This window comes from Erithacus rubecula, assembly GCF_903797595.1.
Source record: "Erithacus rubecula genome assembly, chromosome: 2".
Classification (NCBI taxonomy): Eukaryota; Metazoa; Chordata; class Aves; order Passeriformes; family Muscicapidae; genus Erithacus; species Erithacus rubecula.
This window is the reverse complement of record NC_136685.1, coordinates 81,342,262-81,364,546: the sequence shown is the minus strand read 5'-3', so window position 1 is coordinate 81,364,546 and position 22,285 is coordinate 81,342,262. Positions and strand designations below refer to the sequence as shown.

Below are 22,285 nucleotides of genomic sequence, written 5' to 3'. Positions count from 1 at the left end.
AACCTCAAGTCCATAAGTACACAGAAAACCACAGCATCCCCTGATTTGAAGTCAGAATCATGCAGGCCAGGAGCTGCAAACTTGGCTCTCCATGGATATTTGGACACTCATGGGAGGAGATATCCTCAGTTTCAGTTTCTCATTCTACTCATCCTAGGTCCATTGGCTGCTGGATTTACTGGCCATGGGGAGTTTCACACAGACTAAAGATCAAACAGCTGCTTTACTTTGTAAAATGCAAAAAGCAACAAACCAAAACAACCAACCAGCCTTTCCAGGCTGGTGACTTGTTTTGTTGTTGTTGTTGATGTTGTTTTGTTTTGTTCTCATAAATGTTTAATGACTCATGCATTAGGATTTCCAGCATTATGAAACCCAGAATCCTCATATGATATGTTCACTGCTGGCAATAACTTGATTAATATGGGCATAACAAATTTTTTGCCAGAAGGAAGAGGACATTTTGCTTATGTTAATATGTTCAGTTGGATAACTCTCTTATTTAATCAATTTATTTTAATTTTGGCTATTACACTTTTAATTTTTACCTGTAGGTCACAGTTTCTCTTTCTTACAGTGTTCTTGGGAGAATATCCTGTCTATAAGCATCTTCCCCAGGCCTGTATTTTACATTTAATTGCTATTTTTATTGCTGGGAGATGTTAATGATATATAAAAGAATATCCTGATTTTTTTTTAACTTTATTTCTGCCTGCAAACATATTCGGGCAACTATTCAAGCATTATTTAAAGTGAAATGTTTTTATGATCCTCAAATGGAATAGCTTTGACATGAAATTAACCTTTATTTACACCACAGAATCCAGCACTAAAACATAATGCACAGGCAAATAGGCTTCAACACTTCCTCTGTTCAGAGATGCCTGTTTTGACTGTCTGATTACAGCCCTATTGCATTGATCAGTCCTTGAACAGCAAATGTGTACTCAAGCAAAAGGACAGCCAGGTCCTTTTAACAGGCTCCTTGGGAACCAGATCTTCAGATGGCAAAAACTAGCAAAGCTCCTCAGAAACTCTAGTCTTTGTTAAACTCAACAAGGAAACTTCAGACCTTCCAGAACAGATGAGAGCAGCAGTTATTTGACCTGTGACCAGCACTAAAAGTTTCAGAAGGCTGTGTGAAACCCTGCAAAATACAACGCCACAGAGACAGCTCTGTAGATGGTCAAACACTTCCCAGCTCCCTGTCTAAAACAGCCTGGCTGACTTTGTGTTACAGGTGAGTTAATGTCTCTTTCAAGATGGTGATAACAATACTATTTGCAACATTTTTGTGCAGTTTGCTCCATCACACCAGCATTACCTTTAATGATTCTTTGTGAGTCATACAATAAGGAAAACTGAGACAGTGGGAATTATATCTGGATGCCTTTGCACACTCTAGGACAGGCTTCACAATTTGAAGACTATTTATTTTACTAACTTGCTTGCAAAGTGCACTTCAAAAATTTAGGTTCCAACGGTATGTTCATTTTCCCACTACACATACTGTGTGAATTTTATTTTAATGCACTGCTCTTACCTTGCTTGCTGTTCGTATTCCCATATTCCTTTATTTCCATCTTCATCTTCACATTCCTTTTTTTTCTTTCTCTTGTATACATCTACCATTTCTTTTTCCCCTTGCTAATCTTTGTCTCATTCCCCTTGACCTTTTCCACCTGTCAAGTACAAATGCACTCTCCCTCATCCAACTCATCAATCATTCTCTCTCAGTCTCTTAACAGCACCAAATCCACCCAAGTTACAAAATCAATTATAATGCACTGCTGCCAGTATAAATTCCCTGTCCAGTATGATACCTGTTACTTCAGGTTCCCCAAGGTCATTTATATAGATGTCTGTCACCATGTCTCCACAGAGGCCACATTCCAGTCCCACCAATGCTCCCAAGTGCCTTAGCACAGCTGATGGCCTTATGCTTTGAACAAATTTGTTTAAGTCTTGTACAAAGTAAACAATGTCTATGATACACCACGGGATCCTATCCAGCATCCTAGGCAGGCCCTAGAGAAGGTTCATGTTCGTGTGCAATTACTTCAAGGGGATCATTGATGGTGGGTTAATCAATGTTGAAATGCAACTCAAGCAAACACGAGATAAAAGGTACTGACATGCCTGGAACTTTAGAAGAAAGAGGAGCAGTGGAAAGAGATCAGGGCAAGGTTTTCAGCAGGACATTATAAGCTTTTGGAATAGAGAATCCTATCCAGCACAACTATTACCATTGTAAAAAAATGGACTGAAGCTCCAAGTTGCTGACACATGATTGAAAGCTATGTTTTCACATTAACAACAGCCCAGGACCATTTGTATTTCTGTTCATGCTGCCTATGGCATATTCCATTGGCAAATAACAAGCAGGTTAGTCTGGTGGCTCACATTCAAGATGTGCTCACCAAAAAGGGAGTAGCAGAAATGCTCTCATCATAAGTCCAGAGGCAGTTGTCCAGAGAGCTGCTTCAGAGATAAGTGCAGTGAATGAATAAAGTAATGAACCAAAACAATCTTACTCAGATCTCAGTCTCTTTGCAAAGAACTTATGAATCCTTCAAATAGAAGAGATAAATCTTCCCTATTTGATCACTGTGTCTACCTCCAGGGGACAGTAGAGGCTTGTTCTCCTACAGTTTTCCTTCCACTGTTTTGTTCATTCCAGCTCCCTAGGCTGGCATGTAAGAGGTAGCCTGCTGGAAGAATGCTCATTTCCAGTGCTGAGGAGGTTGATAAGGCATTCTAAAAGACTGCCTATCCAAACTGTCAATGAATGAGGTTTATTTGACTACACAAACCACCTACATTCCAGTACAAACTGGAGCAATGAGCAGTGCAAAAGTTTTTGCTCATTCAACAGCATTAACACCCACACAGCCAGCACATCTCCAGGTGAAATGCACTGGTCAAAAACTCCCACTGGGACATCTGATATATGTGCTAAGTCCACAGAAAACCCATGAAGAAAAAAGCAAAATTAACCCCAAAACAAGCCAGTTCCCTCCCCTCAAGCTCTTCAATCTCATGCTAGCCCTTTGAATTAAAAGCAGGCTTTGTAAAACACACAAGCAGCACACCATGAGAGGCATTTGTGTAACATTTTGATCAGTTTTTCAATTGACAAGAATTAGGTTCATTATAGAAAAACATCATTGGGTTCCATGTGTTTGCATACACACAGTATGTGTATGTACAGATATGTATGCCCCTCATACACAAGAACTATATACATAAGGCACATCACGTAACATCTGCCCATACCCACAATGTTTTATCATTACATTTGTGCATTAGGAAACCACTGTGCACACATGAATTGCTAACACAGCCTGTTGGCAGAGGAAGCAATGTTTACATTTCAGCTACTGCCACGGATCTGACTGTAAAGTAGAGAAGCAGACAAACAAAAGGCTGCGATTCCCATTACACTCTTCTTTCCTCCTTGCTTTTTCAAAAAGTTGCAGCTTTAAAACCCCTTCAGTACTAGAGGCCCAAATCTCTTGATTCTCAGTCATAACAGTACAAGACAGAAAGCACCTGATGTTTACATACTGAAAGATGTGTTTCTCCTCTACCCTGCCAACACAGAAGTTACTCATTCTTAAGGCTTAGCAGCAGCGTAAGATTTTCATCCATCAAGGGCACTGTTTTTTGGTAGGGAAATTCCTCACACAGAAAGCCAACTAACAGGGCTCCCTCTCACCCCTAAATGCACCCTGCATTACGCTACTTTCTTTTTCTCTTCTTAATCACTCGTTAATTGCCTTCTTGTTTCTTGGAGAAGAGCTAAATCCTGTCCCTCTCCTATTCCTCAAAGTTCTCTGTGACTTGACAGCACACAAGTACACATAACCAGCAAGGCCTCTTGTGGCAATCCCTTCTCCCAGGCCACTTGAAACAGCATCTGCCATTCATTTTTCTGTCCTTCACAAGCAAACCACATGCTTGAGACAACAATCTGCTGGGCCAAACAGAAAGAGAAAGAATGAGGAAAACCAGTATCTCTTCATGCAACAACACACAGTGTTTAGAGAGAGAAAAAGATCAAGATTCAAACATACACTCTCATATGCAGGGCTATAATGCAAGTAGAGCAAGAGGGACATTCCATGGATATGAGCATGGATATGGGCATATGAGAACAATAACATAAATCAGCTATCACCGCAGCTTTTGCTGTTAAGGTGGGCTGCATGTCCATGCCAGTGAATTTAAATGAGCCAAATGAGAGGCACGGGGATGAAAACTGAATAGTCAGGCTCATGTCTAATCTAAATCCCTGCTGCTGCAATTTAAGCCTATTACTTCCGGCCCTATCTACCACTAATGTGGTGAGCAGATTTTCTTCCTTCCTCTTGATAACAGTTTTTGAGGCTGCTAAAGACTGTAATGTTCCTCTCAGTCTCCTCTTCTGAGGCTAAACAAACCCATCTCTCTCAGTCTTTCTTAGAGGATATGTCCTCTGGATCTCTCACTGCTCTTCTAATTGACTTCTGGCCTTTACCCGGTCAAAGAACATCTTTATTGAATTGCACTGTTCAGAAGTGGGGACAGTGTTCCAGCAGAGGCCTTACCAAAGCTGAGTGCAAAGTTTATTTCATGCATCTTCCAGACTGCCCTTCTGGTTATATACTCCACATATTCCATATAGTCATTGACCTTTTTTTTTTTATAAAAGCCCTCAAAACCTGAATGACATGTTCCACTCATGCTCAACTATAATCCCTAATTTTTTCTCTGAAAAAATGTACTTGGCTGCTTTCCGTCCTGAATTACCAGACTTGCTATTGAAAGGAGTTTTAACTATCTGCATTGAATGCCATCGTTTTTTCACATCATTTTTCTGCCTCATTTTAAGCTTATCTTTTAACATATCCACAGTATGGATATGTGCCCAGTGACACACTCTAGAGAGATGTGCTGCTCACTGAGGGCTTATATTGGGATATCACTGAGACACTACCCAGCCTCACGTGGTCTACTGACAATTATCCACTGCTGTTGTTTCAAATGACACAAGTGACACAAGCAGGAGTCAGTCATCAGAGACCCTACTAAAATGACTCCATACATCATGTAGCACAGGAAATAAACAAGAAGAGTTTAAATGTGCACATGCCTGCAGGGCTTTGATCTCACTGGCATCACAGAGGTGTGGTAGGATAGCCCCTATGAGTTGCACTTTAGGAAAGTCAAGTATAGATGATAAGGTGGCAGTGGTGCCCTCTACGCCAGTGACCAGCAGGAATACATGGAGTTCCACCTGGGGTTTGATGAGGAGCTGACTAGGAGTTTATGGGTCAAGATTAAAGGGAGGACAAGGACAGGTGACATTACAGGGCAGTCTGCTGCAGGCAGCCTGACCAGGAAGCCCTTCTGTAGACAGACAGAGCGTCCTTGCAGCCACAAACCCTGCACCCCTGGGGGACTTCAACCACTCAGATATCTGCTGGAGGGATAGCACAGCAGAGCATAAGCAATCCAGGAGTTTCCTGAATCACGTTGATGGTAATTTCCTAATAGATGTGCTCTGTATTCCACCATTAAGTCAATTAAATGAAAACACCAAGCAAAACTCAAGCTGTTATACCTCTCTTTGATACATTTTTTCACTGCGACAGGTTGCAAGTCCTCTGGTAAAAGTACCAAATTTACCTCCACATTCTGATTATAGACACTGTACCGAATACCTTGCTCAAATATAGCTTCTAGTATCAGCATATATAACACTAAATAAAAATAAAATCTGCTGTTTCAGCACAGTGCCCATTTTCCACCCCTTATTTCCTTTCCCTCCCCTTCCCTCATTTCCTCCCTCCCTTCCCCCTCCTTGTGCCAGGATTTGTTTTTCATGCCAAGGTCCTTTAGTTGAGCCCCTGTATGGGAAGGTAGTTGTGGGAAAGGTTATTAGGAAACTGCCATCTAAACTGCTACCTTTCCGGCTTCCACACCCTCTCCCTCCCTACAAAGTCCCCTCTGTTCTTTTTTAATACTAATGAGTTCAGAGGAGGTTCCTAGGCTGGAGCAATTCACAGTCTAGACTGTGCCAAAGCACACAGGCACACACCTCTCTGATCGCTTCCTGCCCAAACACAGTCCTGCTGGCTCAACCTTCAAAATGTGGGCTGGGGATTGCTGCTGCTGTGCCAAAGGCAGGCTGAATTTCCAGGGCCGTCAGTGCCACCTACTCCTCCCCTCGCTCACAGCTTTATCCTCTTGTGTGCATCCTATTTGCCATATGCCCCTATAGAGGAAAACAAGGGTAAGTCAGAGCTTGGCTGACCTTTAAATCTCTGATAAAATATTACGTAAAAGGGCAGCAGGAACTGAGAAGTTGGTTAAGAATTTAATGAGCAAAATTAACTTCTTGTTGAGCTTTGGTTGTGCAGCTTGGAAACACATGCTCAAGCTTATACCCAGGGTAAACTCAAAGGAACTCCAGTAAACCAACATCATTTTTTGGCAGAAGTTCAGGTTTACACAGACAAAAGCAAAATCAGAAGCTAGTTTTAGTTGCTCTCCTGCCCTCTGAGTTATTATTCCAAATTTGGTCGTGCAAACCAGAAATCAGAATGCCCCAAACTCCATTAAATTGAGTGGACTTAGGATTTACACCAGTGGAAAACATTAATTAAATAACCTCTTTTAAATTATAACAGACTAAACCTCTGAGCTTAACCACCTCTAACAGTGGCTCACTCTAATCTACAGCACAGATTTCTGACACAGAATATGTTGGAAAATAGAAAACTGAGAAGTGAGAAGTCTCCTTTTCACTAATTGTTAACTTCTACTTCAATAAATAGAGATGATCTGTATTTACTACTAATCAGTCCACACCAGCTAGAATATCATCCATATATGAGGCTTCAGTTATCTCCTCTGGGTTGAAGAGGAGGGAAATTCCACAATTCTCTTCCCTCACATTAACAGAGTATTTCCATAGTCAAAGAGTGAATTGAAAGCATGACAGTATATTTGGTTATTCACTCACACCCTGTCCTGTCTCATTGCTCAAGTATTCTGATAAGCAGAACAGAAACTACTGCACTGACATCACTGGGCTTAAGAAAACATCAGCGAAGATGTTTTTCTCTCAATGTTTCTACTAAATAAACTACCAGAAATTTTGACAAAATACAGCAAAGAGAATCAGAGTAGAATGAGCACGTGCCTTGCATCGTCTCCTAACAACAAATCATAATTTACTGTCTGGTTAAGCATTTGTAATCCAAAGTTCTTCCAGATCATTAATGTATAAGCCAACAACTTCACACCAACCAACAAGCTCGTGCAGCTGTTCCTCTCTATTCAAGATGTAATGCTGAAACACAGCCACTAAAGCAATCCCAATGGATTTTCCATGACTCAGGGATCTCCCTGGACACTTTCCAAACTGCGAAACAGCAATCTGCTTTCCCCTTGTAATTTCCTTTCGAGAAGTTATTCTTCAAGCCTCCACCTAGTAAACTATTGCATAACACTGTTGTACACACTGCTAACCTTTTCCAAAGCAGTCTTTATGTGGTCAACAAATGATGGGAAACTGCAAAATTAAAATATTAAAAATATGCCCTTAATGTTTTCAATGTAAAAGTGCATAGAATATACAAATGGTGACCAAGGCCTTTTTGCATATACCACTGGGCTTACAGGAAGGCAGTAGAGTCTTGCATCAGATTCTACCTAAAAAAAGAACAAGTAGATAAAAGCAGGGCAATGTCTATGACAGGAGGCAGTAATAGAGATTTGCTCCCAAGTTCTTCAAATACAATACATTTGCCACTGGAATACTCCTGTACTGCCTGTACTCTACACATGCTTCATCTTTTCAGCACCTTTTCAATCTGGCTACAATAATGCATTAAAACTGGCCTAAGAAGCATTACAATTCCCTGTTTCACACAAGGGAAAAAAACCTCACAAATGTACAAATTTAGTTGTGTAAATTTGTAGGGGTAGCTGGGAAAATGCAAAGTTCTTGAAAAGTTTTCCTCCCATCACACTTACAGACAACAAGGTACCTAATGTTAAAGCTCTGGGTCAGTGCTGTTACAATGCCAGGTGGAAGGCATGTGTCTGTGCTTCCCAAGAATAAAAAACATCAAAATGGAGCAGCTGTGGAGGCAGTCTGGTGTGATAAGTGACAGAAAAAGCACCTTCTGACATTTGCTTTCCATGTGCTGCTCCCACCTGGTGGTGAAGGATGAACAGAAAGACCTCTGCTGTATTTAGTGACACCAAAAGCTTCTACTTACCTAGTAAGGAGGAAGGTGCCAGGAAACTGCTGACCTGAAAACCTCTAGCCCTAAAAAGGTGCTACTCCATCCACCTAACCTGTAGCACCTTGTGCTCCCCACTTTGGAGTCTTGCTCACCGGGCAAAGAAGAAACCATCTCTCCAACACTGGAGGGGCAATCCCAAATCACCTTAACATGTCCCCTGAACAATAACTAACCTTGAATACTGGTTGAAGATAGAATCCACCTATAGAAGGACACAGAGACATGACATCATTACAAACCCCTTTCCTCCACTCTCCTTCAGGCTGTATAATACACTATCTGAGCCATGATTATGTCTGATATAAATTGTTACTAGGTGAGCAAATACAGAAACTAATCTTAGTCAACATATTAAACATATGATACTTCATGATTGTTATCTTCTTCTCCATTCAATTATCCTATTTTGTTAATAGTTCCTCTTAAACCCCAGCTACAGTCTACCTCCCTTATGTAACTACTATCTGGCAAGACACTTATATCCCATCCTGTTTTTTGACCTTTTCACTGGAAAATTTCACTGCTTCCCCAGCTTCAGATGATGAATTATAAATTATTAGAAATCTATAAGGTTTCATTGCCAGAGTGATCTAGATTCTCCTTTCTTGTTGACATCAGGCTAAGTATCAGAACACACCTCCTACAGTATCTCAGATCTGTCTCTTTCTCTATAAGCTGCAGAAGAAATAGACATCTGTCATTCAACCTCCCTTCATCACCTTTCATTCACTCCAAAAGCACAGCCAAAAAATCATCTTGGCCTAGCATTCCTTCCAAATCACCTCTATATTTGCAATGTCTTCACTCTACCTTCAGCACCACAGCTACTTTATTGGTTGTATCTTTTTCTTCAACACTTTTCCTTCTCATCACAATCTCCTATCCAGTTGCAATCTGGTCAATATGGTCTTGGCAACACATAGTACTTTCCTCTTTTCTGTCATTTCTCACAGATGCATTTCCAGGTGGCATCTTCTCATCCCATATTACCTGTCTTACCTGATTTATAACAATCTCTTACCTTCCCTTAGCAGACCAAATCTAGATTCAAATGTTCTCTCCAGAAGGAGGGATGAAGTCTTAACAATAGATTTCTAAGCCATCAAATCCAACTCTGAGAAATATAAGACACTAATAAAGAGAATTAAAGGATAGAAACCACAGAAGGGCAGGAATCATCCTCAGAAAAGCTATTCCAAAATGTTGGGGAAATAAGATATTACTGTACTGCTGCTGTTTATGCTATTTCTACTGAAGAGAGCCCACTCTCTAAGTCAGCAGGCAAAGTGGCAGGAAATACATGAGAATGCTGGTGCAATTCTAGCAGGAAGGTAGAAAATTGTCTACTCTGTATCCATCCAAGTATAGCTGGTAAAACTCCAGAAAGATGAAATAGAGATAAGCTGATTTGATCCTTCCAGCTAGCACATATTACTCCTACTATCCATATCAGCTCAGTGTTTTAGCACTTCACCAGCCTTCAGGCTCAATCCAGAAAGCTGCTGACACTTTGTTACAGCCATGTATGTTATAGCCATAGTGGAACACAAAAAGCATTCAAATATTAATTATGCCTTACTAAGGAAAAAGGGCAGACTAGAGCTTTATGGTTTTTTTTTTTCTTTTTATGTTATGCTAACACTTGTAGCTATCGCAAAACATGATAGTATTAGAAAATCAGTTGATAAAGGTGTTAGAAACATGGACACAAGATTTCTGACCACAAACATATCCACCCTATCCATGATTTGAGGGTTAGGATATCACGATAGCTCCCAAGCATTCAATAGAGAGAAGATATAAGATTGACAACTTAGCACTTCCATCCTCTAGTGGAAATCTGTCCTTTCCTCTCCTTCTGTATCCCAAACTACATATCTATTGTGCTCCCAAATTCCAGTACTTCTCCTCTTTTGCCCTAGATGTACTACATGCATTTCCCTACATGTTCCCATGGAAGAACAGCACTGCCCTGTTAAAAATACCCAGTCTTGTGAGAGCTTCCTCAGGCGTTTCATGTCTACTGTAAGTAAATCTTCTTCAAACAAACTCAGACATTCCCTTCAAGTATTCCAACCATGCTTTCAAAAAAGCAGTCAGTACACTCTTATTGGGATATTCAGAAGCCAACAACCATCACAGACACAGAAAATGCCACACAGGTCAAATTTCACTCAATGGAGAATGATGTAACTCCACTACTGTCTTCAGTGACTCTGAACTGGTTTATATTGGGTACCTCTGACTATAAGCTTTTTAATAAAGCAACAATATCTAAAACACAGTGTATTCCTGTACAAATCCTTAAAACTACACAGATACTTTGGTAACACTCCCAGCTTCTTCACACCCAAAATCTCACACGTAAGACCAGGTCTGGATTTACCTTTGTTTGCACAACCCCATCGATTCTCACACACAAAGTGTGAGACCTGGCTCCCATCTCATGCTCCTCTCCCAGCACCTATGTCTCACACATTTGCAGCATAGTGACTGCTACTTTTGACACAGCTGATCAGGGAGCTGGGAGCTGCCAACCAGCTGCACCTGCTGGAAGAGAGCCTAAAGTGAGCAAAAAGTGCTGGTGCTGCACTCAGGGCCATAAGCCTGTCACTATCACAGGAATCTATAGTAGGTGAGCACCTGAAAGGGGATGTTCTCTCTGATGCAAAGCCTAAAATGCAATACCTCTTATGGATTTGGACTTGAATAACTACAGAGAGCTTCTTGTAGTGATATGTGCATTAAAACCAGGGACTCGTGCACATGTATGGCATATGGGACACATGTAAAGCAGACCCAAAATTATGAAAAAGTGTCTCTGTTGAACAGAAAGAAAAAGAAGAAACACATCCCCTGTGTGGAAAGTCAAAAAAGAAAAGAGGAATCCTGGGTATGTACAATCTTGGACTATGCTGGACATAAAGGCATTTTACACAGACAGACTAGACAGACTTTGATACCATGAAGAGCTTTTGCCTCCTGAGCCTCAGTACCCTTTGCTTCAGAAATTTTAAACCACCCAGTTCTTTTGCCATCATTGTAACGGAAGACAAGTGCATCTGAGTGCATGAAAGATATTGGTCTGACCACTATAAACTAACCCAAGAGAAAGAGAAATTTTTGTGGCTGGGCCATCATCAATGAAGAGAGTGATTTGCTGCCTCAAAGCTTTGCTTTATTTCTGCTTTCAGATACAGCATCTTCTACTTAGTGGGCAGTGCCAAGGCTTTTTCCTGGACATGAACTTCTTGTCAGGAAAATTCTGCTTTGGTCCCACCAGCAGCATTTTCTTACAACCTCACCTGGTTCATCACCATTAAGTGCAAGAAAGGAAGTAATAACTGGGGTGGGGAGTCTCCAATGACCCAAGGCCTGGAAAGCCTCCTAGTTTGCTCAAGTCAGAGCTCATCAAATGCAAATAAATGAAGGACCTCTCCAGCTGTCGATTGCATTTGGCATTACACTTCCCAAAAGATTAGGTAGATTATTTAATTACAGAGAAGCACAGAAAGGATGAGGGATGGTCACAGGGAATTAAATAACTTCCTCTTATGAGCAAAGCAGAATAAAGGGACTTTTAAATTATGGTTGAATAGAAATTTGCATTTAGCAGAACTCAAAGCTGCAGGCCAGTCAGAGGCATAGTCTGAAGCTATGATTTACATGCGGGACAAGTGACACAGAAAATAAATCCCTGTATTCAAATGAATCCAGCATTAGGACAGAATGACTCAAAAGAGTGTTTGAAACTTAATACTCAGATCTTGGTAACATGCCTGAACTTAAATGAGAGTGAATAGAGTTATCAATACACGTGACAACTTTTTGGGGGTTGAAGCAAGGACCTAACATGCATGTCTAAGTCACAATCTTCCAAAGAGAAACAAAGGACTTAAATAAGCTTCAGACATAGAGGATACTTTTCTGGAAAGGTGCTGCTCCATACTGAGAAACAAGAGACAGAATGGGCAACTCTACACCTCTGCTTCCCAAAAATATTATGAGAGCTGGAGGAGAAATAGGGAACTTATTTCTTCAAGCCTAGCAGCAAACACATAGAAACGCAGCTGATGCCCTCTTGTTCCTACATACATGGATATATATTGCCTATATCCACATGAAAGATCACAGTGGAAGCATTTCTTGTGCTTTTTATCACATGAATACTCTTGCAGGTTGCAGAGCCAAAAATGGGGCCTCACAATCACTGCCACAGCTAGGACTTGGCAAGGACTTGAGTGGGACTGGTGATTGTGGAATTATTCAATGTGGTGAAGCCTAGCTTTCATCTGAGCTTGATGCTGGATCCATTGCACTAAATGGTATGCAAGGGAGAACTAGGCATGAAGAGAACTTGCTATTTTGAAATCAGCTCTTTGCAGTGGAAGCCACTACTAGAGTTATTTAGGTTTGGATCTCATCTCCCTGTTGCTGCTGAAGGTACGTTATCCAGTGTGTGTCAAAGTGATGCCTTGCTCAGAAATTGCTTTGCTTCCTTTGATGAAATAAACAAATTCTCACATATTTCAATGTGTTACCTTACTTTCTTTCAATATAAAACTATTTCCCTTCCTTTTCTCAACTTTCTGTCCTGTGAGAAATGAGACAAAATTATACTCTCTTTTAAGGCAGAGAAGGAAGAGATGGGGAGAGATTTTACAGAGTAAGCAAAGATCAGAATTTTCCCAAACTTTATGCTACTGGTCACTTCCTCCAATGTTAATAGAAACATGTCTATGGTGACACCACTGTTCCTCTGCCTCTGTGCTGAGAGAATTAGCACAGATACCAGTTATGTGGATGCCTCATGTACTCAGAGAACACTAATCAATGCCTTCTAGCATTCTGCCACTAAAATGCTCACATATACTAGCCTAGTGTGTTGAGAAATCAAGAGGGCACTGTAACAAAAAGAGCAGGAGCAAACATCACACTACTTCCATAGTTCTATTTCAGGAGAAGATACTGATTTACTCAGGAAGGGTTTTTTCCAGCTAGATACCTTGGCTAGTTCTTTAATTCAGAAAGTGAGCCAACTTTCATGCTGTGGCAGTCATTACCAAATATAATGATATCAGAGGGGATGAGATGATGAGATGAAAGACTAAGAACTGTATTCAGGGTTGTGTCAAGAAGGGACATAGTTGCATGTTCTTGTGGTCACTGTTGCAGAGCACTGCGAACACAAACCAAGGTAACAGTTTCAGTGATGGTTCCCAAAATGGGCTGAGGGAAGGACAGAGACCTTGATTCAGCACTTCATCACAGACATCATTTAATTGCACTCAGGCAATATTACAGGGAAAATATGAGCTTAATTTCCAGTGGTCTTATTGTTCAGGAATATACAGCAGCTCCAGATGAACCTTTTCTACAAAATCTGGGGGTTTGCAATAGGATCAGAGTGCTAGATCTAGAGAGGGAGAGACAGAAGAGTGTAGCTGCCTCACCTGAGCAGCAACCTACCTCTCAGCAACTCAATGGATGAGAAGTTTAAAGGCAGGCCAAAACAGACAGTGGCTAATTCTAGATTTTTAAAATATAGAGAGTTCTTAAGTATTTATGCTGCTCCTCAGTTGTAAATAATGTACCTCCAGATTTTATGCCAAAATTACCTATTAAGTTTTGTTCTGGAAAAGCCTGTGAAGATGGTAAGTAGTAACACAGGCAAAAACAGGAAAAAAACTCCCAAACTGAAAAGTAAAAATTAAATGCATTCAAATGCAATGTAAGAGAAACCATGACAGGGAATTCCAACCAATAACCCACCAGAACTAAATGCAAGAATGCTTCAAGGGCAGATAAGACCACAAAAGTATAACAGCAAGCATTTCTCACATCTTCCCCAGTATAAGAATCTAATGTGCTGAAGTTTGGAGAATATAATGATCCTCTCCAATTTGAAAATGTAAACTCAAAAGACAATTGCATTTCTTCCCCAAGGACTTTGCATGTTAAAATAGAGAATCTTGCACTTCACCTTATCAAACACCATGACCATCTCACAGTCACTAAAAAATAGAAAAAACAGAAGCACAAGCTTTTCACACAGCTCTTCTCTCTGTGCTAGCATTCTTCATTCTTCCAATTTTTCTGTTTTTTCTGAATTGCCAGCATTTAAGTTGCCCTTCTTGGTGTGGTTTGAGTTCCAATCTGGGATCAACTGTGGTTATAAGAGATCTAGGTGGCAAAATCTTTAGTGTCAAGCAGCACACCACCTTTAATCACCAAGAAGAGTCCAGGATTCTAACAATGAGCAGAAAGTATCAGAATCCACTGTGATAAGAATACACTGCTGCTAACAAATATGAACACGGACATGGAAAAGCTGTTCCATGAAAAAAAGTTATTTCTCTTTGCCTTACAATAGTTCTTCCAGATTCTTCCGTAGTTCCTGTTCAGTCAACAAATCTGTACAAGCAAAAACATGTGTCTAGCATAGATATTTTTGCCAGCAGGCACAAAATCATTTTGGAGCCCGCCAACAAACCACCATCTGCAGCAGCACTTTACCACTATATGGCAGTATGGAAGCAAAAGTGATGCTAGTCACATCACCCTCGACAGTCAGGTAGGGCCAGTTTTACAGTGTGCAAGGTACGGACCAGTCCACACACCCTGTTGCCTAGAGCTTCTCTCTCTGCTTGCTCATTGAAAGGAGTATGCAAAAGCCAGTTGTTCTGTCCTCTTTCACAAAAGCAGCCTTTGCAGGGCAAAACTTGTGGTCACAAATATTTTTGTTTGATTTGTATTTTGTGCATCTAGACTTTGATAAGGACTTACCTGTACTGTTACTACTGCATTAATCCCAAGGCAGTCACTGCCAGCAGATGGCCTGAGAGCTGGTACATCATCTCCTGTCTTAGCCCAAACCAAATCATTCCAAATCACCATAAGCCATTGTCTTCATTCAGACCTACTCTCTGCACATATTCTCAATGGAATAAATCAAGATAGAATTTAGAACCTATCTGGAGTAACTCTTTCTGCTTTAATTTTCTAATTGATCTGACAAGACATAAACACAGCATCCAGCTTCAAGTAACACATAAGCCTAGCATTCATCCTAGAATTGTTTTCCTGGTTGAGTGGCAACGAGAGCGGGCGTTTCAGCTGAAATCAGCATCAGCTTATCATCTCACAGTCACTGCCTTGGTCAGAGTCCAGCCAGGCAGCTGCCATTGCATAGCTGGATGGTCTGGGTACGTCTCCCAAACAGAGCAGCTTGTACATGTGTATCTGCCTCAGTCTGGAGACTACACAAGCAAGTTTGAAAGCTCCGAATGGGTCATGTGAGTCCATCACAAATAAAGAATCTCAACACATTCCTAATTTCTTTCCCTTGAGAAATAGACATCTCCAAATTCACTTTTCATGGTAGTAGTTTAAGTAGCGCAACAACAGCAGAAGAAGACATGCTCCTGGTTCTCCAAATGCCAGTTTTCCTCAGGAAGGGAGGTAGAAATATACTGAATATTTACTGGATTGGAAAATTCATCACAAGGGAGACTTCTCTAGCACAGCTATGATCAGATTTTCTTGTCATTAACTCTTCCATGGGAAAATGCCCTAGATTTTAACTGCAACAAGGGAAAAAATAAGGCTTTTAAAAATTCATTCAACCACACCAATGTTTCATTATATCCTTTGCAGAGCAGATGGCAAGATGATGCTATACCCCCTGGGCCAGCTTCAGGGAGCTAACACAAATGGTCTTCTCACTACAGATCTGAAATGATGTTGGTGTCATCATTTCACTTGGGGATTTGGGTCAAAAGGCTTTACACTGAAATCTGTTTTTTATATAGTACAAGTGCACCCAGACTAGACCCTAACGGATAAGCAGCAGGGAGCTAGCACACAGCACAGAGCTCTCTCAGGCACTTCCAGGTCGCTGATTTACACTGGTGCATTTACAGACTGAATCTTTCTAATCCAATTAAAATCTCATCTGAGCTGTCAATACAGATGTAGCCTAGTTTATTTTAGTGTCTCATAGAACATGCATTAATCCAGACCTGTGGACAAACTGGCCCTTCTAGGCAAAGTCTGCATTTTGCCAGCCCAGGTTTTCTTGCACATAAAGCCCTTAAATGCTCTCATATTACCTTGTCTAATCAGGAACTGTTATAGACATGCACTGCCATCCTATCTGCCTGTTTTATAAAAATGTGTGATGTACACCATTACCCTTTTGAAAAGCAGCACTTTTCTCTCCCAGCTCACTTCTCATGCAATGATGGCTGGGGTGCTATCATTAAATATAAGAACTGAATATGATCTGTTTTCATTTCAATGGCTTCATTTGTTTGAAATGCATATGCCAGTTACAAGCTGTCAGCACATTTAATAAGTTATAGCATAAACCAACAACTCTCAAACTACTGGGGCCAAAAATTTTTACAGATCATCACATATACTTGTCATTAAATTTTGCACCAGAAACATTATAAATTATACTTTTTAATAGACTTCCATAAGGCAGCTGCGAGCTGTTTTGCCACAAGCAAGCACATGGAACACCAGTATTTGCCAGACATAAAACTAGAAGTTAAAAGCATCATTAATACCACCACAAGCTCTCAAACTCCTCATAAAACTGATACACTTCTCAGTAAGCAGAAGCCCAGCAGCAATTCAAGCAGGTCTTTCACTATGACCCAAATGTAAACAAGTTCAAAGTTTAGCAAGCCAAGTTCAGGAGCAAAGCACATCTGTTGGTGACGTCTTCAGGAAGGCCAGATGGAATGCTTCAAGGGACCTTGCTATTGGAGAGAGATGAACTTTGATACAGCAGTCTGAGCTTTGCATGTGAAAGCCAATGGTTAAGCAGCATCTAGAAATAAATTGTCAGCAGAGCAGATTACAGGTTACACTCTTAATCTTGAGGGATACCTGTCACCACGTGGAACTCTCCACAGTCAGACTGCATTTTCTAAGAGGGACTCAAGTAGTTTCACATAAAAAGAAAACTGACCTAAATGTAGACCAGAATATTGTGAAATATTTCCATAAGAGGAGATTGTCCATTTGCAAATGTTCCAAGCAACTAGACTCATCTGCTGCACACATTATTCTTCCTGAAACAGCTACAAATCCTATTGACTCCTTTCTATGCCCCTGCCACAGAATACTGAAAATGCTAATGGGTACTTGGGAAGTCTAAAGTTATTGGAAAAGAAATTTCCATTAAAATTTATTATGTACAATAGTAAACAAAATACCAATTTACAGAATGCAGCTTTTGACTGAGGAAGTCCTTGAGCTGAAAACTATTAGAGGGCTGGAGAATATCCTGGAAAAAAACACCCTATGGCCACACCTTATAGTCTCCAACACCTTATATTTTTCCCTAGCTATCTGCTTTGGACCCCATCTTGACCTGAAGCCTGGGCTAGGCTGTCAGACCACTGATCTGACAAACTACAGCTGTCCCTGTAGTTGATATGACATACTATAGTTGGCCATATACTAACCTCCAACTGCATATGCAAACTGCATGGTTCTTTCCATTGCTATAACATTTCAAAGCTATGGTCATGGACAAGAATTTATTGGGCTAATGTTCTAAGTGTAACATAGCAAGACTACTGGCAAATTCCTCTAATGCTGAGATCCAGTATTTTCTGTTCTATTCCTTACCTCAGTCACACTCCTGAGGCATATGCACACTTACAGATATCTTGCTTTACATGAGCTCCAATCTCAGAATGGTAATGAGAAACCTAATCAGCTGCATCAAATGGGCATCGCCTTTGCGACACAGTTTGCAAAACAGCCCAGCCCTATGACCTCTGCCTGTGTTCTACATTCAGGCTGAACGAGAAGACGAAGACAGTGAAGTCATTTGATGCCAGGCATGAAAAGCAAGTGTCTGGCTCCTGGAGTCTGCAACATTTACCACAAAAGCAAACAACAAAGTTCATCTGAAATAATTCCTTCTCTTCCTGTTTATGACTGTTGCTGCAACAGCACCATTTCATGGTTCAAAGGCAGCTGTGTGATGAAACATAATTAGCATGGTCACCTGATCCTTATACCTCACCAGCAAAATGCTAGTCATCAACAAAACCAAATAGTCCTAATTTTATAGATCTGCAAACCCTAAGATTTTCCACTGCATTACAGTATTCAGCAGATTTTATCCCAAAATTGTAAAAAAGAAATTGACTGCCAGCAACTTGAGAGGTTTCTTCCAATGTGCCCAATTCTACATAGGGCTATGAGAATAAATCAGCACATTTAAACATTTTATTGTACTTATATTCACTGCCACTATCATCCATCCTGTTGTTTACCACCTTTCTCCTACCACAAAACTAATTATAAAAGAATGAAAAGGTTTTTTTTTTTCAATAGAAGCTCTCTAATAAATCCCTGAAGTCCTCTTAGTCCTCCTTTAAAGGGAAGAGTTCATCCACCTCCTAAATATATCAATCTGCCAGCAGAAACTTACCACAAGTTCAGCGAATCTGGCATTGAGCTCTTCTGCTGGTGGGATTGGGACAGAAAACTCAAGGAATTGAAGGGGATTATTGTCCTTGAGGTTGATTTCAGGGAGGTCACTACCTCCAAAACAACAAAGAAACCCCAACGCATGACGATTCCTCTTCCGGGGGGCCATGATCATGGTGTATGGTGCTATCTTCTGATCATGTTCTGTAGGAAAGAAAAACAAAAGAACAAAAAAACCAGGCATTAGATGATAAAAAAGACTGTTGAATCTGTGCAGTTACAGTGGCTGCCACTGGAGCAACAGAAGAATCTGATACCCAAAAGAGCAAACTAAACACTCAAGGTAGCTAGGCCTTCATATGGTATTAACATGTTCTTCCATGGCAGTGTAGAACCCCTTCTCCCAGTTTTTCTGAGAAGATTTTATAAAGTCAGTGCGGAATTTTCCAGCAGCTAGATTTATCAGCAATGCTCAGGAGCCAAAGCTGAACGCTAACACAGAATGCCAGTATTGGTCTTTCTCTCCCTACTACAATAAAGAAACTACCAGAAGGAAAATGTATGACAGAATTTACCCAGAACAGATAAGAATCTTCCAAAGGTATCCCATTTGATCAAAAGAAAAATGAAACAATGAAGCACACATCAATCTTCCACCACTGCAGAGGCGGACCACCAAACATTAATTTATTCCCTCACAGCCAAGACTATCACTGAGGACCATTTTGTCCATCCCATTTTTAAACACCTGTAAGTAGTTTTGGCTGCCTTGTGTATTTAGGGAAGCACAGTGCTAATGCATGCCTTCAGATTTATATTTGAGCTGCTAGATATCACCTTGACAGGACCCTGGCTTGAGGGGCTTTGGTATCAGGAGCATAAAGGGAGGCAGAAGGAGGCCTGAAGGAGAAGCAGGGAAGTGACTGATTTCACTAACCACACAACACCATTTGTGAGCAGCCCATCCAAACAGGAAGTCTCCTGCCAGCAGTTTGAAAGGAGGGATCTGTGCAGTGCACAGAGAGCCACATACTTTGCCCTTTTAAGGGACTTCTTGTTTGACAGCTCACGGGCTTATTTGTGTTATATTTTTAAGGACTTCACTTTTTCAATTTATCTGCAGAATAAGCCATATCCTTAGAAAGTAAATAATTAAAGCTTTTTGTGAAGCTGGTCTCCCTGGACAGAGGGCAGGGCAGCAGGAGGGAGGTGGCAGGTGAACCAAACCACAGGATGCTGGATGCTGTATCAGCAACAACACAGCTGAGCTTTGTCATCAGAGCAGCTGCTGCCCTAACCTGCCCTACAATGCTTTGGTCTGTTTGCTTGCCAGGACAAAGCTGCTTTGAGCTTTCATAGTGACTGAGTATCTGTGCAAGGAAAAGCACCTTAGGGACAGCAGTTGCATAGTGGGACTTAACACACAGAGCAGAGCCAGCTCTCCAGGGATATTTTGTGCAGAAATTGGCATGCTCGCTTAAGAAAAACCTAAACAACAAAAAACAACCAAAAAAAATGCCCAAACCACCCAAACCTCTGCCCTTATGGCACAATGTGCTTGGAAGGAATTACATGCCCTATTCTGTGCTGGGATTAATTTATCTAGCACATTCTCTTATGCACTGGAGGCGCATCAACTGCAGCTCTCATGTAGCTGAAAGGAAAGCAAGCTGGTAAAAAGTACTGTATTCTGGCATGCCCACTTTGCTTTGCTCTCCATGCCAGCTCTGCAAGGGGTGGTATATCCCAGCAGGATTCACTAGGACAGGATGTTGCTGGCTTCAAAAGCCCATTCATAAAAACATCGGGTTCTCACTAAGAGATGCCAAAGGTCAGCTTAAAACTGAACTGGTCTTTGACACAGCAAAACCAAAATGCCCCCAAATCTATCACAATGATGAGCATGGCAATTTCTGTTTCCTCTCAACAGTGGACACTTAAGAGATTCAGTTGCTAAAATATTTCACAACAGAGCCTTCGAAATTAAACTTGTACACTACAGACCATCTTCTCAAGTACTATTATTCACAGTGCAATGCCCTTTATGGCAATCTGGTCATGACTGAGATTAAAACCAATTAGTTCGACAAAACTCTCTTTTGGAAGGAACTCAATTCAATGAGACAAAACTGATTTACATGCAATACAACTACATTTGCATCAATTCAGTTTTAACCAAGCTCTGGCCCACTGTCTAAAGGCTTCCTCACCAACCATAAAAGGACCAGCATTTTCTGGGGCATGGAAAATGAATCCTGCTTGGAAAAACTGGCAGAGCCATTGGAGTGATAAGACCATAACGTCCTCCTTTATGAGCTCAGGTCAAGAGTCTGATATAAACTTGGCCAAAAGAGGTACCTTGCCAGGAAATGAGTGAACAGATGTGAAGCTCAACACTTTCTACAGGGTAACTATAGCCTTGGTCTGCCTACCACAGGTTGTCCTGCACTGGAATTTCATTACTTGGCTTTCATTTAAGCAGGTTCATCTGAGAGGTTGTCAGTCTCCAGGCTTTCTTCATCCATAACACTGAGAAATACACAAGCTAATGTTTGTTACTGTGATTTTTTTTTACAGAATCTGAAATTCCTTGGGATCCACACTTGTGAAACTCAAGGCTACTTAATTTTTTACTACTCTGCAGAAGTGTGCAGAGCTCACATGACCAGTAAACTCACTTTCACAAAGCATCACTCCATCACACAACCCATACTTGTAACACTGGCATTTTCCAGGTCCATCTGTAGGCAGCAGTCATGAAATTCATACTAAATAGAGGGGTAAAATAACACTTCTGTATTGCTTCCACATTGTAATTGTGTGGACAGGTGATGTGTCTAGATGCTTTCAAAATAAGAAGAATTGAGGACTGCGACAGAGGAATCCAGCACAGGTATTTTAGAATTGAATCACTGAAGGAATGAAGAAATGAATGAATGAATGAATGAATGAAATTTCTAAGTAGGAGCTCTCTCTCTAAAGCTTACACCTGCCAGTTAAGCAGAAGTCCTTCAGAATCCTTAAAGTTCTACTGTTTATTCTATTTAACAACTAATTAAAATTTTTGATTTTTGTTGGTGATCAACAAAATAAACATTTTCTAGTTACATCCAAGTTAATAAACTTTTGCTTTCCTCTTTCTCTCTCTTTTGCCTTTCCTTTAAAGAATCAAATCTGGGAAAATTGTGCTTCCAAATAATGAGGAGGGTGGGAGATAACAAAAGAAATGAAGAAAAGAACAACTTTCATTTTTCTGAATGGTAATTGATAGCGATGCTAATACAAAAGTTTATGAAGATAACAAAAGGTGGGGAAGTTTCTTTTAATAAAATTTATACTGCCTCTTAACTTCAGGCAAGTAAAAATGAAACATTTTGCAATTATATATTTCTCTATATACATATCTATATACCCCCAGTGAGAATCAATAGGAAATCTCTCTCTCTGGAGAGAATCCCACTATAATACGTAACTCCCTCCCACAGCTCTTCTCAGTTCTACTGTTTTGCCCTTTTGCACAGCACAAG

The 22,285-nt window shown here is 40.7% G+C and overlaps 1 protein-coding gene across 4 annotated transcripts in view; it reads right to left on the bottom strand.

Moving 5' to 3' along the window:
• The window catches only part of DAAM2 (dishevelled associated activator of morphogenesis 2), a 201,256-nt gene that overhangs the window by 99,991 nt on the left and 78,980 nt on the right, over positions 1-22,285 (bottom strand). For all 4 annotated transcript variants that reach the window (XM_079298438.1, XM_079298439.1, XM_079298437.1 and 1 more), the window contains one exon: positions 18,760-18,962. In XM_079298438.1, the coding sequence (XP_079154564.1) occupies positions 18,760-18,933 (174 nt within the window). In that variant the 5' untranslated portion in view covers positions 18,934-18,962. The remainder of the gene's footprint in view (positions 1-18,759; positions 18,963-22,285) is intronic.